Source organism: Megalops cyprinoides, chromosome 19 (assembly GCF_013368585.1).
Source record: "Megalops cyprinoides isolate fMegCyp1 chromosome 19, fMegCyp1.pri, whole genome shotgun sequence".
In the NCBI taxonomy this organism is placed as follows: domain Eukaryota; kingdom Metazoa; phylum Chordata; class Actinopteri; order Elopiformes; family Megalopidae; genus Megalops; species Megalops cyprinoides.
In genome coordinates, this window is record NC_050601.1 from 863,940 (window position 1) to 883,939 (window position 20,000).

General features: G+C 47.3%; 2 protein-coding genes across 2 annotated transcripts in view; both read right to left on the reverse strand.

Annotated features, from left to right (window-relative positions):
- lmx1al (LIM homeobox transcription factor 1, alpha-like) overlaps positions 1–7,730 on the reverse strand; it is a 23,643-nt gene extending 15,913 nt beyond the window's left edge. The window contains 3 exon segments of the mRNA XM_036553198.1: positions 947–1,139; positions 1,621–1,706; positions 7,572–7,730. Coding sequence (XP_036409091.1) covers positions 947–1,139; positions 1,621–1,706; positions 7,572–7,612 — 320 coding nt within the window. The 5' untranslated portion in view covers positions 7,613–7,730.
- Positions 7,731–15,490: 7,760 nt separating this feature from the next.
- LOC118795216 (GEM interacting protein) overlaps positions 15,491–20,000 on the reverse strand; it is a 26,438-nt gene continuing 21,928 nt past the window's right edge. Inside the window, exons 17-22 of the mRNA XM_036553616.1 lie at positions 19,944–20,000; positions 18,972–19,109; positions 18,620–18,822; positions 18,031–18,358; positions 16,425–16,527; positions 15,491–16,182 (exon numbers count right to left, since the gene is read on the reverse strand). The exon at positions 19,944–20,000 is cut by the window's right edge and continues 120 nt beyond it. Coding sequence (XP_036409509.1) covers positions 15,620–16,182; positions 16,425–16,527; positions 18,031–18,358; positions 18,620–18,822; positions 18,972–19,109; positions 19,944–20,000 — 1,392 coding nt within the window. The 3' untranslated portion in view covers positions 15,491–15,619. The remainder of the gene's footprint in view (positions 16,183–16,424; positions 16,528–18,030; positions 18,359–18,619; positions 18,823–18,971; positions 19,110–19,943) is intronic.

The following is a 20,000-nucleotide window of genomic DNA, read 5'->3' on the forward strand; positions in this document are numbered from 1 at the left end:
TCATGTGTTTCGCATGTGTGTGTGTGTGTGAGTGAGTTTGAAAAACGCACCACACCAAACCTCACCACACAGCATCTTCCAGTCACATAATGGTGGAGTGTGGTGTGGTGCGTTTTTCAAACTCACACACACAGACCTCGGTCTACCTGGTACTTCACTGGTGAGGAAGAGCTAGAACAGCAGACACAACATCACACCTCAGTATCACTGTCCCTCTCTGCTACTTCTCCCTCAGTCACCTGCTTTTCTGTTTCTCTCTCCCTCCCTCTCCATCTTCCTGCTGCAGACACACAGCCGTCAGATCTCACACTGGCTGACTGAATCGCTAACTGCCTGGACCACTCACTAACTGTCTAAATCACTCACAGACTGAGTAGGAGACAACCTGACTGACTCATTCACCAACTCACTTAGTCACTCATAAACTGCCTGACTGCCTGTCACATTGACTGACTCACTAACCCACAGACTGACTAACACAGGCTGATATATGCAGCTACAGAGTGTTCTGGGGTACGATTTCAGGCCAGATTTCACTGTATGAACATGAGGAAGTGTACTGTAGTTCATAACCTCTAGATTCAACATGTTGCATGTTGAGGTGTGTTGCGGCATGTTGAGGTGTGTTGAGGCATGTTGAGGTGTGTTGAGGTGTGTTGAGGCATGTTGAGGTGTGTTGAGGTGTGTCGAGGCATGTTGAGGCATGTTGAGGCGTGTTGAGGTGTGTTGAGGCATGTTGAGGCGTGTTGAGGCAGGGCTGTGTTGAGTTGAGTCACAGCAGTGTTATTGCAGAGAGGGTGGGGTTAGGGCTGGGGCGGTGTTATGGTCAGGGCGTATTTGGGGCTGGGGCGTAGTTAGGATCGGGCAGGGTTAGGCATGGGGCGGGGTTATGGACAGGGGCGGGGTTATGGACAGGGGCGGGGTGAGGGCCGGGGGCGGGCCTTACTTCTCGTAGTCGTGCTTGCAGTAGAGCAGGCGGTCCCGGCAGTAGCAGGTCCCGCTCAGCGTGCTCATGCACACAGCACACTTGACGCAGGTCTCGTGCCACGAGCGCTCGTTGACGCGCAGCAGGAAGCGGTCAGCAATGGGGGACTCGCACCCCGCGCACACCTCGCCCCCGGCCGCGCCGTGCTCCGAGCCTGCTGCGTGCACACAAAGCAACACGCATTGGTCATGTCACGCCTGGGCAACATTCACATAAAGGGTGATAATGTCATATGTGTGTCACAAAGCTCTTACCATTGTGTCTGTGTGTGCGTGTGTGTGTGTGTTTGAGGTCTACGATCCCACACCCAAGTAGGTCTATATAAATGCTGTCTTTAGTTAGCCTATTATATTTTATTTTATTTTGTTATACATGCCCATACCATCCAAACATTGTAATTGGCAGAATCTCACACAGAACATAAAGTTTACATTTGTACCTCTGCTGTTTAACACAGTTTAACACCAGAACTCTATGGGTTCAACAGTTTAAACAGTGAAGAGAGCTCCTCTACATAGTGTGTCAGTGTGTCATTCAGTGTGTTATCAGTCAGTGAGTCAGTGTGTCATTCAGTATGTCAGTCAGTGAGTCAGTGTCATTCAGTGTGTCAGTTAGTCAGTGTGTCAGTGCCTTACCGAAGGGCGTGGCTGAGGGGGCCTGCTGCAGGCAGGCCTGCGTCTCCTCCGTCTTCATTGCGTGCTGCCTTCCACCTGAGCGCTCGCTGGCGGGGGGGGGGGGGGGGGGGGGGGGGGGGTTGGGGGAGAGAGAGGAGGGTAAATATCACACTCCCAAAGCCTGCAACATCAAAGCCAGGCAGAAACACACTGACGGACCCAAGAACTAAGCACGAGAGCGCTCAAGATGGAGGTGGGAGAAGGGCAGCAGCGTGGCGTCTGAAGGAGGCTGCTGGTATACCTCTGTATACCTCTGTCTGAATGAGCATCGAACTGAAAATAATAAAGTACCGCAGTTACCACGTATTTACTGAGTTGTATAATCGCACACACACACACATTATGTATATGTGTGTATATATATATATAATATATATAATATATAAAATAAAATCAATACCACTGTTCAGAGACGCCATAGTCGAACGAAGCCGCTTTATTTATTTTTATCTTCTTTTTTTTTTTTTGGGGGGGGGGGGGGGGCGGGGGGTGTCCCTCTTATTTAGAGAATATTATCATAGTGGCCCGTTATTTATTTGCACTTCCTAACCCCCTATAGGGAGTGGAGACACGGCCGCAGGCTTCTCCACATCTTGGCGGGATGTGAATTAAGCCCGTCTCCTCCCGCCGGTATCGCCGGAGCGCCATATCCGATGTGACGTCGTTAAAAAAAAAAAAACAAAACAAACTAGATATTGTTTGTGCCATTTGGTTTTTTAGTTCTGGGGTAAACATAGCAGATGTTGAAAACGACACAATGTACATCACTGCAGTAACTCCCCGGAAGTATTAATGATGTGTTTTTGAATATTCATCTACAAACAGCTAAACACGCTTGAGAAGAGACGGAGCGTCCAAACGGCGACCGCAAAGCGCGGTCAACGCGGCTCGCAAGTATCGCGGAATGCGACGGCAGTCGCCGAGCCGCACAACATGTCGGCGATTAGGTGAGAGGGGTTGGATCCGCAGAGATCGCGCCTCATGCTATGTCATTCGACACCATAAACTCTTTTCTATATTTTGCTGTTTGCTAAAAGTGATATTCACAATTAGCCTAGTGCTATCATTGGTGGTGGCACTGGTGGAAGATACATTAACAGCAGGAGCAGGATGTTATAATGTGGCTACAGGGCTGTTCTGTGCTTCTTGTGCTTCTTACTGTTTGCTCCACGTCTAGTAATATGCACACGCTCCATTAATGTGGCGCCATAGCGTACTGGACTTATTCACTAAGTGTTTCGACAACGTTTTTCACAAAGCAGGACACAGGCCTACATTTCAATGTAGAGGGTAATTATGATAAATAACAGGTAATGACGATGATCAGAAAACAGGGGTTTCAATCCTTTTCAAGCACGCGCTTGATATGGGAGCTGAGAATCGGTCACATGAACAATTAAACGCGATTAGGCGAAAAACAGCAGTTAAAATGATAAAGTCAAAAACTATGAAGCTGTACAACCACTACAGATTATAGTCGCAAGTGCAGGAAATAAAAGTTTTAAATAATAACGATTTATATTCATATAGGCTTAGTAGCCAATACATCGTTATGGACATTGCAGCGTGTATTTCTAAATTGGATTTACATTTATTTATTTAGCAGACGCTTTTATCCAAAGCGACTTACAAAAGTGCATACAGTAAGTATAGCGATGGATGTACTTGTTCTTGACGCTGTTGTAAATTTAAAATGTCGTTTTCATTGTACACTAATTGTTTACGTTGTATACCCAATATTTATCTTATATCTAATACAAATCCGTAGATAAATATATTAGCCTACTTTTTATGGCATAAATACAATGGTTATTATAGCTTCTATAAGAATAGCAGCTTATTGCAACATTTGAACGGTTTGCAGATATTGTAAACACAATGAGTTTTTTAAACTGTAAACTATAGACTACAATTTTTTTAAAAAACCTGATTATGTCACGATATCAATCATGCACTCGTACTTTATGCGATCAGTAAGATTTAATTCTTCGTCTTATTTTATGGTAAATATTGAGGTCTTGCGGACGGATTCAACCGTATGGGGTTATTTAGCAAATAAACGAATACTATATACTGGAGAAATAAAGACGGTCTACAGGCAGATATACTTTTAGGAATAGGGGGGCTTTTATTTTTTAAAACCGATTATTCAGAAACAAATTTATGGGGAGAGTTCCGACCGTGAAATATTCGCGCTCTCTGTCACTCTTCAGTTTGGTATCTGAGAGCATGCAAAGCTCGCGGTTTCAAAGTGCAACACTGTGCTACATATTTACTGATAATATGAAATCAATTGTACCAACATAATTATGTTTCTGTAAACAAAGAAGGAACATCTTGATTAATTCGTTTTAAGCATGACCCCCTTAATTGAAATAAATTCGCTCGATTCATGCCATTTTACAACAGAGGAGACACTGGGAAAATAAACGGATGTGACTTTCTTGCCAACATATTTCAGCGGTGGCTTGTCCTTTTCTTATTTCAGCGACTCGTGTAAATACATCATTTATTATATAATATTTCTTCTAACATTTTCCAAATAATTTTAACAAAGGCATGGACATCAATGGCCTGTTGAATTTACGTACTTGTTGATGCATGCAATTTTGACCATATAATTTGCCCTTTTGTGCAGATCAACAGCAATTAATAAAAGTCGTACTGAGTGATGATTTCTATAAAGCATTCTTCACCTGTCAAGCAGTTATTGAAAGGTTCAACATTTACAATTTTACTTATTAATTTGTTAATATGTATAGACTTTCTATTGGTTTGGTATCAAATTAAAAATTAGAATGAACCGGCGGTGGCCGATCAGAGAATCGAGATTATAATTCAGATAGCTATCTAACAGCGTTAATTACGAATTAACATGGAATATGGTATTACGTCTAATATTTGCTACGCCTTCAGGCTCAGGTTTTGACTGTCTGCCAGTCACCCGGTAACCCAGTCCGCCGCGGGGAGAGATAACGAACCCGGGAACACGCCTCATGTCGCACGTCCTGATAACGGAGCGTCAGTCCGTCTCAGACCCCACAACGAGTACCGGGAAGGCCGGGAAAAGGTCTTCTACCGTGTCCAAAACAGCAACGGTGGCAGTTTCAGAGAAACAGGTTGTATTCATTGTGGGTGGTAAATCTTTTTTCCTCTCCACCTCCTATCCTCCAGGGCAGGATAAACGACAAATTCACCCCCCAGCGGGACCCTCTGCTCGTGCTGTATTCCATTTCCGCCCGATTCAAATCACCGCTTTCCCTGCGGTGCTCGCCTATATATATTTTCTTCATATTAGGCTAACTAAGGATGCACGACAAGGGTTATTAAATTATGAAAGTGCATTACAATGCACCACACCACATCTAAACTGAAGCGGGGAAAGCTGAAATATATTTTTTTCCTTTATGAGGAATTCCCTACATTCACAATAAAAAATAAAATAAAACTATCAGTATTCAGCAATTCACCGACCGTTTCTAGTTTAGCATTCAGATACTGGCCGTGTGGGGGTCCGTTGGATCATTTCTGCATTCGGCAAGCTTCGATGGAATGGCGCTGAGCTTTTCAACACGATTGCCTGAATTTTGTTCCCGCCAAATAGATTGGTATATTCTCTGCATAACATACATTACAGGAACGAATCTGTAAAAGCGTCAGTAAACCCGCGCTGTTTTACAGAGTGAAACCGTTCATGACATCATAAATGTAAATGTAAATGCTTGTTTTAACGGTGTTTAAAGAATCTGACCCAGTTCGTATAAATCTGTGTTATGACTGGTCAGACCGCGCGGTGACGGTCGACACTCATGTTCCATTACTACAAAGTCTAAATAATCAAACTTTAAACTCCCTAAAATGTTTGATCCGAAAAGATGAGCGAAAGTGCTGTGTCACGGCACCCATTTGAGACTCCGATATTAGGATAACATTGTTTCGCACATACACAAATTAGCCGAATATGATTTTACAGAAACACCACCATGAAGTATAAAGAATATCCGCTTCCGACCTCTTGCATGGTACTACACTTTTACATATACTACGGGACTAAATGACTTATGTCTGCGAAGTTACTGCGGTGAATACTGAAATATTAATTATTGTTTTTACACAATTTATGGCCTTGCTCCATCTCCCGCCTTGCCCTCGCCTTTTTCCTCGCGCCTTGGCTCTTCCCTGCAGTCTAAAAACCATCAGACTGGATTTAGTGTGTACCAGGTATCTTTTTTTTTCCACAAAATAGCAATTCCCAAAGGACAAACATGAAAACGAACCAATGCAATATGAATGCAAATATCATACGCAAATATCGGTGTCCAAATTCAGAGGAATATTTTCGGTTACGTGTGTGAAAATGACTTGCTGCAGCTGTTGACCCGGTGGTACCAATTTATCCCGCTTTCCACCAAAGCGAGGAAGACCGCAGGAAAGTTCCGATCGCAGGGAAGAAACGACCGCACTTCCTCAACAGGTGGGAGGGCCGCGGCAGCCCGGCGCCGTGCGCTCGGTGCGCCTATGCGTCGACGCTATACAGGCCGCCGCTGAAAAACAGTGTCGGTTGTTTTAAAAAGATTCTCCAGCCAGTGCATCATGCAACAAATGCCTATCTCGGTATTTCTTTTAATGTTTACAGCAATATTGCTCGTGGTTTTCGTTTCATTTTGCAGCTGTTAAAACGTGTGTCACAAATGGTAAATTCGCAGTTGGCGCGTGGCGGAAAGCTCCTTTTCTGTGCTATCAGAGACAACGCACAATTTCAGCTGGTGTTGACTAGTAGACATGCTGTAAATAACTGCCTAATACAATTTAACATAGGGAAAGTAGCTTAACTGTGAAAAACGTGATTTCTGAAAAATCATAAGTGTATTCAGTCTCTTTAATCTAATAAGCTATAATGGGATTTAGAAATACATGTGATATTATTCGTTGCATTGAAACAAACCCTATAATTTATTTAAAGTTAATCATTTTAAAAATGACTAAAACAACATGCCTAGGCAGCCCGCACACATAGAAAAATTTAATATTTGTTCGAGTTCCCCACGAATCTCCATAACGTCCGTGTTAGAATGAAACAGTGCAAAACAGGTGGCCTTTCGGTAAAAAAGAAACAGGTGCGTTTTCGTTGGGGTTTGAGATAGCTTTATACTTTCTATTTTCTGTGGTGTCTTTACAACGTGATCTTGCGAGTCAGTGTCGTTACCGATTTGTGACCTATATTAGCCTATTTCATAAATGTGCAATTTTGTATTAATTAAAATCTCAAAATCCAGATGACATTTTAACTCATTCTGCTTTGGATATTTTAGCATTTTGCACACTGAGGAAAAAGACAGTCTCTAAGTTTGCGCAGTCTTAACCACAGAAACACAGTCCAAACCAGTCCGCTGTTATTGCAACTATCAAAATTAACGCGACTATGAAATACGCGTCTTTGAAAGTAAAACCACTGAGCTCGGAAATATACAGACATAAGACTGTATAAAACTTATACAAACGCATTTCATCTAGGCTATAAAGCTTTTCGACACTTGGTTACTGTGCAAGAAAGATATGACTACTGAAATATGAAAACGATGAAGTAACACCGCGCGCTGAGACCGTGATATCACAGTTTAAGTAAATGGAGCGGGATCCGCGCGCCTCGTCTTGGCTAACGCGTGGTGCTCGCGCCTGCGAATCTCCCGCGAGCAGCAGAAGAGAAGCGCCGTTAAAAGTGAACTACCGAGAAGAGGAGGGCGGACGGGAACCGGGTAGCAAAACTACCGAGAAGAGGAGGGCGGACGGGAACCGGGTAGCAAAACTACCGAGAAGAGGAGGGCGGACGGGAACCGGGTAGGGTGTCACAAGCACACGGGTGAAACATGCGCGCGCGCACCAATGAGCACACTACCTGTCGTCGGACCTACCTTGTGAAGGACACCTCTCCCGTGATTTCCGTCGGTAACATTCAAATTCGGTGAATTCGTATAGTCAAACGTGTACTGCCCGTGCCAGGGACGTCGGTTGTTTGCTCTGCTGACTACATTCCAGCATCCACCCTGGAGTATGGCTGTTGTCTGCCTTTCTCGCCGTTGGAAAGTGGATGTATGCGCACGCTGTTGAGTGCAGACAAAGCGAGGCAGGCTGTGCGCGGAGGAGGGAGGGTGGGGTGGCAGAGGGGAGATGGAGATAAGGGGGAGAAGGGGGGTGCGCGCGCGCGTGCGTGCGTGCCCGCCCGGGATCTTTATTTGACACGTCTTCGAAGGAGTCATATTGCTTGTCAGAGTGTGAAAATGGCGAGGAGGGAAGGAGAGAGAAAGAGAGGCTTGCCAAAATTGCTTTGTGGTAAGCAAATGCTTTAAAGGAATATTCCGTCTTCACTTTTTAAAGTAAACGATAATGGTAAGATAAAATCAAAGATGCTTATGCAATCTGTCGGAATTATCAGACCTGCTCCATGTTGAGTTGAGTAAACACCTCAACAGGGCCAGAATAGTTATTTTACTGTGTTCATAAACCGGATAAAATAACCAGAAAAATCCACCAAGACCATTGTAGTGTACAGTGAGTAAACAAAAAAAAACGAGACGACTGTAATATTATAATGAAGAATGATAGTAAAATTCTGTGAGAACAGTGTCATTAACACTCAGATCAGCAGCGGCAGGACTCCCCTCGCTGCTCTCTTCATGCGCTGATGTCGTGAGCGCCATTTACGTTCGATCGCGCAACTAAAGTTACGGTAAAATGAACCGTAAAATATTACAAAATAAACGAAAAAATAACAACCGTGTATAAACACATTAAATTTTGTGTATGAGAGGACGTCGCATGAGCCCAAGGGGGAAAGTCATATTGAAAGGGAAAAAGGCAACACCTCGTCACACACAGCGAGAACAGTTCATGCTAGAAAGTGCATTACAGCGAATCATATGAGAGAACAAACGGTAGCCCGGTAGCACAATCCTCCCCTCAAATGAAATGTTAAAATATTTACCGCCCTGACCCCTCCTCTGTGTAATATAACCAGACAACATTACAGTTTTTTAAATTTCCAGTTAATCGAATAAAAAGAAAACGTAAACCGGGGATAATAACAATAAATATATACTAAGTGTTTCATTTTACTTTAGAAATATATTCTCATGAAATTAACCAAATTAACAGTCTGGAATGATGACAACGTTAACTACTTGAGCTGGACATGAAATGTTTTTACTCCTAATGCATCGCCGTTTGAAATGAGTGCTATACGAGAATCCGATATTAGCGATATTCGATAATATCCGATGTTATCTTGATAATAATGTCAAATTATAACCTAATTACGTTACGGCGATGTGCTTGTGGGAGATAAAAACGATATCATTTTGTTGTTCCTAGAGGATTTTGTTATAGATGCGGTTTCTTTAATTAAATATTACTTTTTACTGTTGCAGTTTTGGAGTCTCGTCTTTAAAAATACATTTGTGTGCGTTAAGCATGAGTATCACGTATAAATTTAACAAAATGGACAATAATATGATTTCGATCGAGGAATGTCAGCCTGTAAGCACCCGCAATCTCTTTGAACCTTGAACTGAAAGCTCGTGCGTGTTCACAGTTAATTCTGTACATTCTAAATTATATTCTCTATTCTACTCAATAATATAGAGTAAATTCTATATACCACACGAAAACGAGCGAAACCTTTGTGTAGACTTGGAAAGCGAACTGCGGGTGATGTTTCTTAAGGTATTTAATCAAAATAATTTTTGACAGGGTAGCAGTTAGATTAAATGCCCCCTGTATTTAACTTATAAATAAATCCGGATATTACTGTCCTCGCGGCTGATATCCGTGCATAACCTGGGGTGAACAGAACAGTCGAGGAGAACATAATGCCACACAAACAAAAAGGACTATTTAAATTACCTCTAACATTCCCCAAATACATATACATATTATCCATACGAACATCTTCTGTGCGCTTTGCGTGTGATGACTATTGCATTGGAAATCTTCATCGCTAGAATTTCACTATTGCTGTCTTTCGGGACAATATTCCCTAATATTTCGTCAGAAATACGATAAAGCGAAACGTCTTCAATATTGTGATACTACGACAGCGTTTAAGAGTAAATGTCACAGCAAATTATAAAAAAAAAACATATTGAGAATATAAAAATAAAGATTCAAAAACAAATTTAAATGGGCAAATGCAATTAGTCTTACATACAGGAGAGACAGCTATCAAACTGATTGTTACATTCTTCTTAGAACAAAATATAGGCGCAAAAATGAGGACTCTACATTCAAATTAGCAAATTTGATGGGTTATAAAGTGAATTTAACCACGCAATTATTTCCTTGAAATCGGAGGAGCACTTTATGGGCGTCTCTTTAATCAGGCGCTCTATTCAAACGTTTTCTCAGGCCGTGGTCACGTTTAGTTGCGCTGCAACGTCAAATAACATGTGAAGGCGCTTCATCCCGTGATTACCCGCAGCGACGCGTTATGGCACGGCGACCGACACGACTGCAGGACAGACGTATACTAGTGAACGTCCAATGTTCTCTGACAAACTCGACAGCATTGATTTTGTCTGAAAAGTAATTTCACATAAATAACAAACTTGGTGTGGTAGTACTGTCTGTTGCTGTGGTCCTGTGTGGTAATCGGGTAAACCGTCCTTTCAGTCGCTGTCCACTGGTGGCGTGGCCTTATTTAGCGACTGAGGACAGAGATTCAGTCAGGGCCTGCGTATGCACACTGAAATTTTTTTACGCACTGATGTCATTTTTCGTGCGCGGCGATGCCAGGGCTTGAATCACTTGCTTGGTTATTAATTTGTCCCGCTGTCATGCCACATCTCAAAATACAAGAACTGCGTGTAGACAGTACCTCGGAGAGCTGGCCGAGTTGGCCGAGAATGCTTCCTGGCTTCACGGTCTCCGTTTTCAGGAGCTGAGAGCTGTGGAGCTCAGGAACTCAAACCCCGGCCTGAGCTCTGCATCCTATCGGCTGATTCAGCGACAGGGTGGGAGCCGGAATCACCTGCTAAATCAGGTGAAATTTAAACATGTAAAGTCAGCAGGGAGAGAACTGTCAGCCTCACCTGCACACATGCCAGGAAACACCTCCCTAAGTACCAGGGTGTTCGCTGAGTTTGTATGGTCACGTAATTAGCAGGTCTGCCTGTTTGAACATTCCAGATGATGCAGTTTGTGCAAGGCAGGGAGTTAGACGGTCACCCTTGAAGATGGGACCCGATGTGCATGGCTGGAGTGGGCTGCGTGGAGCAGCACAGCCGCGGAGCACTTAGCTTGCGTCTCCTCAGTAAACACGTGGCTTTATGAAAAGATACATATGCCACTGCATACTGTGTACACTCAAAGCTCGCTAAGTCACCCCGGATAATAGTGTCAGCAAAACAAGCAAACAAATAAACAAGCAAACAGACCTGTTCCGCCAGCTGCCTCTGACGACACCACACGAGCACACTCACCACACGAGCACACTCACTCCCCGAGCACACTCACCCCCGAGCACACTCGCTCCCCGAGCACACACGCTCCCCGAGCACACTCGCTCCCCGAGCACACACGCTCCCCGAGCACACACGCTCCCCGAGCACACACGCTCCCGGAGCACACTCGCTCCCGGAGCACACTCACTCCCCGAGCACACTCACTCCCCGAGCACACGCACCCCCCGAGCACACTCACTCCCTGAGCACACTCACCACATGAGCACACTCACCACATGAGCACACTCACCACACGAGCACACTCGCTCCCCGAGCACACACGCTCCCCGAGCACACTCACTCCCCGAGCACACGCACCCCCCGAGCACACTCACTCCCCGAGCACACACACTATCCGAGCACACACACTACCCGAGCACACTCGCTCCCCGAGCACACACGCTCCCCGAGCACACTCGCTCCCCGAGCACACACGCTCCCCGAGCACACACACTCCCCGAGCACACTCGCTCCCCGAGCACACTCACTCCCCGAGCACACTCACCCCCGAGCACACTCGCTCCCCGAGCACACTCACTCCCCGAGTACACACACTCCCCGAGCACACTCACTCCCCGAGCACACTCACTCCCCGAGCACACACACTCCCCGAGCACACTCGCTCCCCGAGCACACACACTCCCCAAGCACACTCGCTCCCCAAGCACACTCGCTCCCCGAGCACACACACTCCCCGAGCACACACACTCCCCGAGCACACTCGCTCCCCAACCTCTAAGGCATTCAGCACCTGCACCAAGCACGGGGGTCACCGAGAGGTCACGGGGCAAGCTGCAGCAATGTGGAAAACAAGATAAAGCAACAGATTAAATCATTTTAAGAGCAGAAGAGCACTCAGTCCAGAAACAGAGCCACTCTCCTCATACACTCAACCCAGAACCAGACCTACTGTCCTTATACACTGATCCCAGAAACAGAACCACACTCCTTATGGACTCAACCCCTGTAATAATTATTTAAATCTGACACAGATCTGATTCAGAATACAGCTGGCTGTATCAGTTTGGTTGCCACAGAGAATCAGAGGGGATCAGAGGGACAGTGGCTGCAGTGTGTGGGTTTTATGCACAGTGAATACACAGTTATGGGGTCTGAGAGCAGTGGGAGAAGCGGACTCTTTTCAGTGCTCTGAGATCCTTCCTATTCCAGCAGGTTCCTGCCTGCATCACACTCCTCTCCCCTTTGGTCTCCCACCAAACATGTCAGTCACCATTTTACCTTAAATTGAAACTGTTGTGTAGGGAATATCTGATTTTTTCAGAGCTATCTGTGATGAAAGGTAATGTTGTGATTTCAAACATGTCCTTGGGACAAACGCGGAGCCAGGACTTGACGTCATCCACACACAATTTGTGTAGCACTACTGCCCTCGTGTGGTGGAATGGTGTCAGCACGCCTTTATCATCATGAAAAGGGTTAGCACACTGATTCTCAATCCTGCTCCTGGGGGCCCTCGGCTCCGCATGTTTTCCATATTTCCCTTCTCTACCTACCTGAATGAACTCATCAGTGGCACTTTTGATTAGCTGAGCACACCTGATGAGAGTATGTTAATCACACTAATTTCAATCAGGTGTGTTTGGAGCAAGGATAGATGGAAGATATGCAGGACAGTGGGCCACCAGGAGCAGGACTGAGACACACTGGCATTAGCAGATCAGACATCCCTCCCCTCTCTCTGACAGACAGGAACAGGACAAGAGAGGTACAAAGGAACAGAAAATAAATAAAGTTAAAATGGCTGGAGGAGTAGGGACCCCACAACAGGGATTTGGCGGATGGCCTACCTGCATTTGTTCACACATTCTGCCGTGTTCTACTTTTTTCTGTGAGTAATAACATGCCTCGCTTTCAGCCACCTAAAGTAACCTCAGATCTTCAGAGGACACGGGAGGCATGCAAAACAGGACTTGAGAGTCGGTGCTGAGCGCCTGTAAGGTGTCGTGACGTATGACGTGCGTTTCACACAATTTGCCACAAGATGGCAGTAATGCTGCTGTGATTCATTCGCCTGTCTAACGCTGCTACAGGTAGATGATTAACAACGGCAAATTAATAAAGATTCCGTAGCATTTACATTTACGGAGCATGTATTCACCGTTTCGTGCGAGACTAGAATACGGCTTTGATGCTACGGTTTGTCTTGTTTTGAAACGATCTTATTTTTAAAAATAGTCTATGTTTTACCTCCCTACGTAGCTAATAATGTGTTATTCTCACTTCGGAACAAAAACGCTGTAGAAATGACGTTTTAACAGATATCAGGATAAAAAAAACAATACGAGTTCACAATGCAGACGGTAACATTCATGTTTTGTTCTGAACCACGAAGGATTCTCGATTTGAAAGCACATTTCCGACATGAAATAACACGTCATGGGTTTTGCCCGCTCAATGCTTGGTGTCACATACAGAAATCTCCCCTGATTTCGCACCGAGACCCACTCAGCTCACTCGACTGGCAACGCAATTAAAACTGGTGCATCTTTCTTTGGGTCGGTCAGTATCTGTCTTCCGGCTGGATATTAAGCGCAGTTCCTTAGTTTGGCCATTTCTGGTCAGACCGCACGATCATCCTTGGTGATGCAATCGCCCTGCCAGAAGCATCAAGCCTACCACATTAACCAGCGTTTACAACTCAAGTTCAACAAACATCACAACCGTTTTGACTTGTGTGTGCGCTTTCATTATTCACTTCCTTGTTTTGTCGGGTCTGTGTTCGGTTGTATTCATTCCGAGAACCGCACCAAGTCCCGAACAAACTTTTAAAGGCATTATTCGATGGGTTATTGTTTGTTTCCCAAATTTTTCCTCGGCGTTTTCTTGTAGATAAACTGCTAACAGACGATCACAAAATGCTTAGGATAGGCCATACGTCCTCACCACCTCTGCCCGGCTTCCCTTTCCTCAAAATGCACTTCTCAAAGTAATACACTAAAAATAACTGAGTTCCGTTTCGTGTCACCGAAGACGTCATGGGGTGGTGCGGTTTTGAGTAGGGAGAATACTCCCCGAGTGAATGACTAATGTATTTGTATAGTTGTATAACAGCTAACATTAATAGGCTGGTACCCGGTGATGCGCTATACATACGGCCAACAAGCCTTGGAGATTAAAAAGGAGTCGTTGGGAGAGTCATTAAAATTGAAATGACTTTGAATGTACATGATTATAAACACTTTAATCCCGTGCAGATGGATTCAGTAAAATTACCGCAGTGGATATTAACCCGCCTGTTCAGCTCTCAGGTGCCGTAAACCGGCACATGACGTAATGAGTACAGTGAGTTCAGTCTGCGCTTTTCACAGCGTGTTTATGGAAATATTACAGCATATCTAAAACATCCATATAATAGAATTTTAAAAATCATTTATACACATATGTGTACATTAACAAATTCAGTTGAAGAATTTTCTAAATTCATCCATGAGAGCTGAGAAATACAAACAAACAGGTGGTCTTTTGACCTCACTGTAGCACTGCAGGGAGGAAGCAGCTTTGAATCAGTCTGTTTCTTCCACTCCAGCAGAGAGAAACTATTCACAAACATATGAACAGTCATGGGGGCAGGTCATCACTGGGCCTCCCTGGCCCGTCCGTCTGTCTGACCTGCCCCATCACAAGCAAGTCCTCACATCCAACACTGCACTCAAGAGAGAGGCCAGTGCTACCATCGGGCTTCAAAGGGTGTGTGTCTGTGTGTGTGTGTTAGTGTGTGAGTGTGTGTGTGATAATGTGTGAGTGTGAGTGTGTGAGTGAGTGTGTGAGTGATAGTGTGTGAGTGTGTGAGTGATAGTGTGTGAGTGATAGTGTGTGAGCGATAGTGTGTGAGCGATAGTGTGTGAGTGATAGTGTGTGAGTGTGTGAGTGACAGTGTGTGAGTGATAGTGTGTGAGTGATAGTGTGTGAGTGTGTGAGTGACAGTGTGTGAGTGACAGTGTGTGAGTGACAGTGTGTGAGTGAGTGTGTGAGTGATAGTGTGTGAGTGTGTGAGTGACAGTGTGTGAGTGACAGTGTGTGAGTGAGTGTGTGAGTGATAGTGTGTGAGTGTGTGAGTGACAGTGTGTGAGTGTGTGAGTGATAGTGTGTGAGTGTGTGTGAGTGACAGTGTGTGAGTGACAGTGTGTGAGTGAGTGTGTGAGTGATAGTGTGTGAGTGAGTGATAGTGTGTGAGTGTGTGAGTGACAGTGTGTGAGTGACAGTGTGTGAGCGATAGTGTGTGAGTGATAGTGTGTGAGTGTGTGAGTGACAGTGTGTGAGCGACAGTGTGTGAGTGTGTGAGTGACAGTGTGTGAGTGATAGTGTGTGAGTGTGTGAGTGACAGTGTGTGAGTGACAGTGTGTGAGCGACAGTGTGTGAGTGTGTGAGTGACAGTGTGTGAGCGATAGGTGTAGGTGCTGAACCCTCACAGCCACGGTTCTGTTGTGCTTCTGCTTCATTCCTCCTCACACAAAGTGCAGCTGCTCCTCCCTCCCCGATTCGCTGCGTCGCAGCTTCAGTCCTGACAGAATCTTGTGGGCGGTCCTTTGCTCCCCTGGCTGCCTTCTCAATGGTCGGTTTGTATCCTGGGCCCCGCCCCCTGGGCCGTTATTGGACTGATTGCTGTTGAGCTTGGCCAATGGGTCCGCCTGGACAGGGCGGTCAGGTGTGTGACTGGCTGCTGGTGCCGTTGCTGCGTGAGGTCCCGCCTCCTCGTCTGCAGAAGGGTGATTTTGATTGGACAGCTCTGGCGAGGAGCTGTGGCTGCTGTCTGGGCTCCCTGGCCGACCCCTCTGCCCCGCCTCCTCCCCCCTGTTCCCCCCGGCATCACCAGCATGCCCCGCCCCCAGCCCTCCCGCACGCGGGCCGGCCGCTGGGGGGGGTTGCCGCTGGTGCTTGATGGGAATCCGGCTGAAGTGACCTCTCGGCTGGGTCCCCAGGGGCGTCTGCGGGTCACCATCTGGGTCACCATCCGGGTCACCATCTGGGTCACCTGGGGGAGGGGCCACGACACCCCTCACAGCCAGGACTGAGCAGGAGAGATGGAGAGAAAGAGGGAGGGAGGCAGAGAGCGGTGGAGGAATAGAGAGATGAGATGTGAGAACGTTAGATGGATCCTTCGGTGTGTCTGAGTTTGAGGAGATTACAGTAACCTGCCAGAGAGGCACGGCAGGGCAAACACAGGCACACGCACAGAGCAAGCAACCAATCAGCCAGCAGCTGCTACCTCCACCTCAACACCTCTGTCATCTAAACCTATGCCCCTCCTACCTGCTCTCTCATTGGCTTCAGGACTGAGCTGGTCCACTGCCTCATTGGACGAAGACTTGTCCGATATATAGCCCTCACTCGAGTCTCTCTTGATTGTGCGATTCTGTCAGAAGGACACAAAGTCTGGGTCACCTCAGTAAAACACTACGTAGGGTGTTAGGGTGTAAACTACGCAGGGCCTTTGAGGTTTAAACACTAAGGTAGGTGTTTATATCAGTAAGTATGACCCCTTCATGAGTGCGAACCTCAGGGTCGAGGGCCTGAATCCCAAATGAATTTAGCCATGTGACCTCAATGGCTCCAAAGCTGTGTCTGTGTGCAGTGTGCTGGGCTGCTGGGGGGGGGGGGGTGGGGGGGCGTGTCTGTGTGCAGTGTGCAGGGCTGGGGGGGGTGTGTCTGTGTGCAGTGTGCAGTGTGCAGGGCTGGGGGGGCGTGTCTGTGTGCAGTGTGTGGGGCTGCTGGGGGGGGGGGGGGGCTTTGGAGGGGGGGCATAGAAACAGAGCACTGAGAGAGGAAGTCCCAGACGGTGCAGGGGGAGGAGCTGCAGAGGCATGGAAGCAGCGCGGGGGGGGGGGGGGGGGGCAGGACAGCTGGCGCACTAATCAGTACCCAATCAGTGGTAATCCCCACAGCTCCGCCCACACCTCTCCGGAGACCATTATGGCAAAAGGTAACGGAACAGGGCAAAGCCGCTCTAAAGCATTTCCCTGGCGAGCGCAACCTCCAAACGAGATTACCACCTGTCCCTCTGGGAGATCGGCCAGCACTGCCGGCACACAGAAGGTCACAGGTTCAAGTCCTTGTCCCTGCGAGACACGTGTACTCACCTGTATTTGCGGCACCGTGAGACTGAGCGGAAGCCGAAGCTGAATAGCAGCTTGTGTAGCTGAATTTAAGCAATGAGCTTCTTTCTGCCCTAACCATTCGGACCCCTCTGGAGTATATGGTGAGAAGCATACCCACCAGCGTTTTATCCCACTTGCAAGTATTTACTCTTTCAAAGGATGACCATGGAAGGGTGAAATACGTCAACAACCAGTAAGGAGTCAGTAACCAATAAGATTTCACTAACAAGTCAACAGCCAATAAGAAGTCAGCAGTCAGTAAAGAATCATCTGCCATAAAACTGATGATCACTTTGTTTCCACTTGTGCTCCTCTCCGGCTTCCATCCTCCTTGTCTGTTACATTTTAAGTGACTCCTATCTGTCAAATATCCTGACGCGTCCGTCACTTGCTACAGGGAGTTCCAATTTCAGCACTTGACAAGTGGAAAATTAAATTATCTATATTATGTTTTATTAAATATTACAGTAATAAATCTTAAATATTTCTTATAGAATTGCCTGATGCAAGCTCAGCTCTATTTTATCATCATCATCATCACTGTGGGGAAAAGGACTGTGTGTCCCTCAGTTAGCATTAGGTATGACATATATTATGCACACCATACATGGTCACCTATGAAAATAGTCCCAGGAATTGATAGTGACCATGTTTGTAGTTCTTAAGTGTAGGATATGTTTGTAGTTCTCCAATGATGACAATGATGATAACAATGTGCCAAAAGCTGATTGGCTGGTTTAAGCAGGAGGCCCAATTCTTACCTCCAGGGAGCGTGGCCGATCACGGGATGGGGCTTCAGGGTGTTCGGGGGTGGCGTTCTCTGTGCTGGGGGGGCAGACTGTCCTTGGGGGGGTGTCAGGCAGTGGGGCAGTGGGAACAGGAGGGGGTGGGGTGCTGGATCTCTGCAGGGGCCCAAACACTTGGGCTTGGTGAGAGATGAGGAACTCCACCAGCAGGGCCTGGTAGCTGGTCTCCAGCAGTGTGATCATGGACATATCCCCTGACACCAGGGGGCGCAAAAGAGTGGGACCAAACACAATGCCCAAGTTCCCCACAGACATCTTATTTTCCTCATAGTGCTCTGACACCCTGGAGCAACAGGGGGGGACAGAAAGAGGGGGAGATGGAGAGATAGAGGGGTGTGATTGACCTGGGGTGGAGGGGTGTCTGCACACCATAACATCTGACATCACATGTCTGCAGCGGTGCTTGGACTTCAATCACTGTAATGCGCACCTGATGTAAGCCATAACGTGACACAGTGTGCTGCACCTGTGCAGGTGAGGGGTCATGTGACTCATCGTGCTGCACCTGTGCAGGTGAGGGGTCATGTGACTGATCGTGCTGTACCTGTACAGGTGTGCCATAATGTGATGCAGCGTGCTGTAGTTCTGTGGGGGCAGTCTTCCGAGAAGCTCTCGCAGACTGATCACAATGCCCTCCGCCATCCCAGCAGTCTCTGCGCTGTGCTCCCTCTCACTCAGGCGCTGGATAGCCTTGCCAAGCGCAGTGAAGTCATGGTACAGGTCAAAGGTCAACAGTGGCTCTGGAAGCTGCAACAGAAGAAGGCAGACTGCAGTGAGCCAGGGCTGTGCGGCTCTCCTGCAGTCACACTCTTGTCCTGTGTGTGGAGAGACACGCTGGTCTCAGCTGAAGCTGTCTGGCAGCCCCAGCTTCAGCAGCTTCAGCAGCTGCATCGTACCTCCTTGAAGAAGTGCTTGAGAACAGAGGTGATGTCATGGGGTGAAACGTCAGAGAGGTCAACCTGGTTCCCCTGCGTCTCGAAGGCCTGACACAGCTTATGGATGCGCGGCTTAGATCCACTGACTCGGTACACCCCCTGAAGGAGGGAGAAAGGGGGTGGGGAGAGGGAGGACAGAGGACAGAACAGTGTGGTTGGTTAGGGAGTAGATCACAGCTCATGGGAAGCTGGGGTTTGGTCTCCTCCTCTTTCTCCTCTAGATCATTAAAGGTCAGAGGTCACAGTGATTCTGGGTGGGGGGGCATATCAGCTCCCCAAAGCCCCCACCCATGTCCCTACCCCCTCCCAAGCTGAGTTTACCTGTCCTGTGCCTGAACCCTGCCCACCTGAGTTTACCTGTCCTGTGCCCGAACCCTGCCCACCTGAGTTTACCTGTCCTGTGCCCGAACCCTGCCCACCTGAGTTTACCTGTCCTGTGCCCGAACCCTCCACAGGTGAGTTTACCTGTCCTGTGCCTGAACCCTGCCCACCTGAGTTTACCTGTCCTGTGCCCGAACCCTCCACAGGTGAGCTTACCTGTCCTGTGCCCGAACCCTCCACAGCTGAGTTTACCTGTCCTGTGCCCGAACCCTGCCCACCTGAGTTTACCTGTCCTGTGCCCGAACCCTGCCCACCTGAGTTTACCTGTCCTGTGCCCGAACCCTGCCCACCTGAGTTTACCTGTCCTGTGCCCGAACCCTCCACAGGTGAGTTTACCTGTCCTGTGCCTGAACCCTGCCCACCTGAGTTTACCTGTCCTGTGCCCGAACCCTCCACAGGTGAGTTTACCTGTCCTGTGCCCGAACCCTCCACAGGTGAGTTTACCTGTCCTGTGCCCGAACCCTCCACAGGTGAGCTTACCTGTCCTGTGCCCGAACCCTCCACAGGTGAGCTTACCTGTCCTGTGCCCGAACCCTCCACAGGTGAGCTTACCTGCACAGTCAGAGCCCTGCCCTCGATCTCAGCCGTGCAGTGCTGCACCAGGAAGGG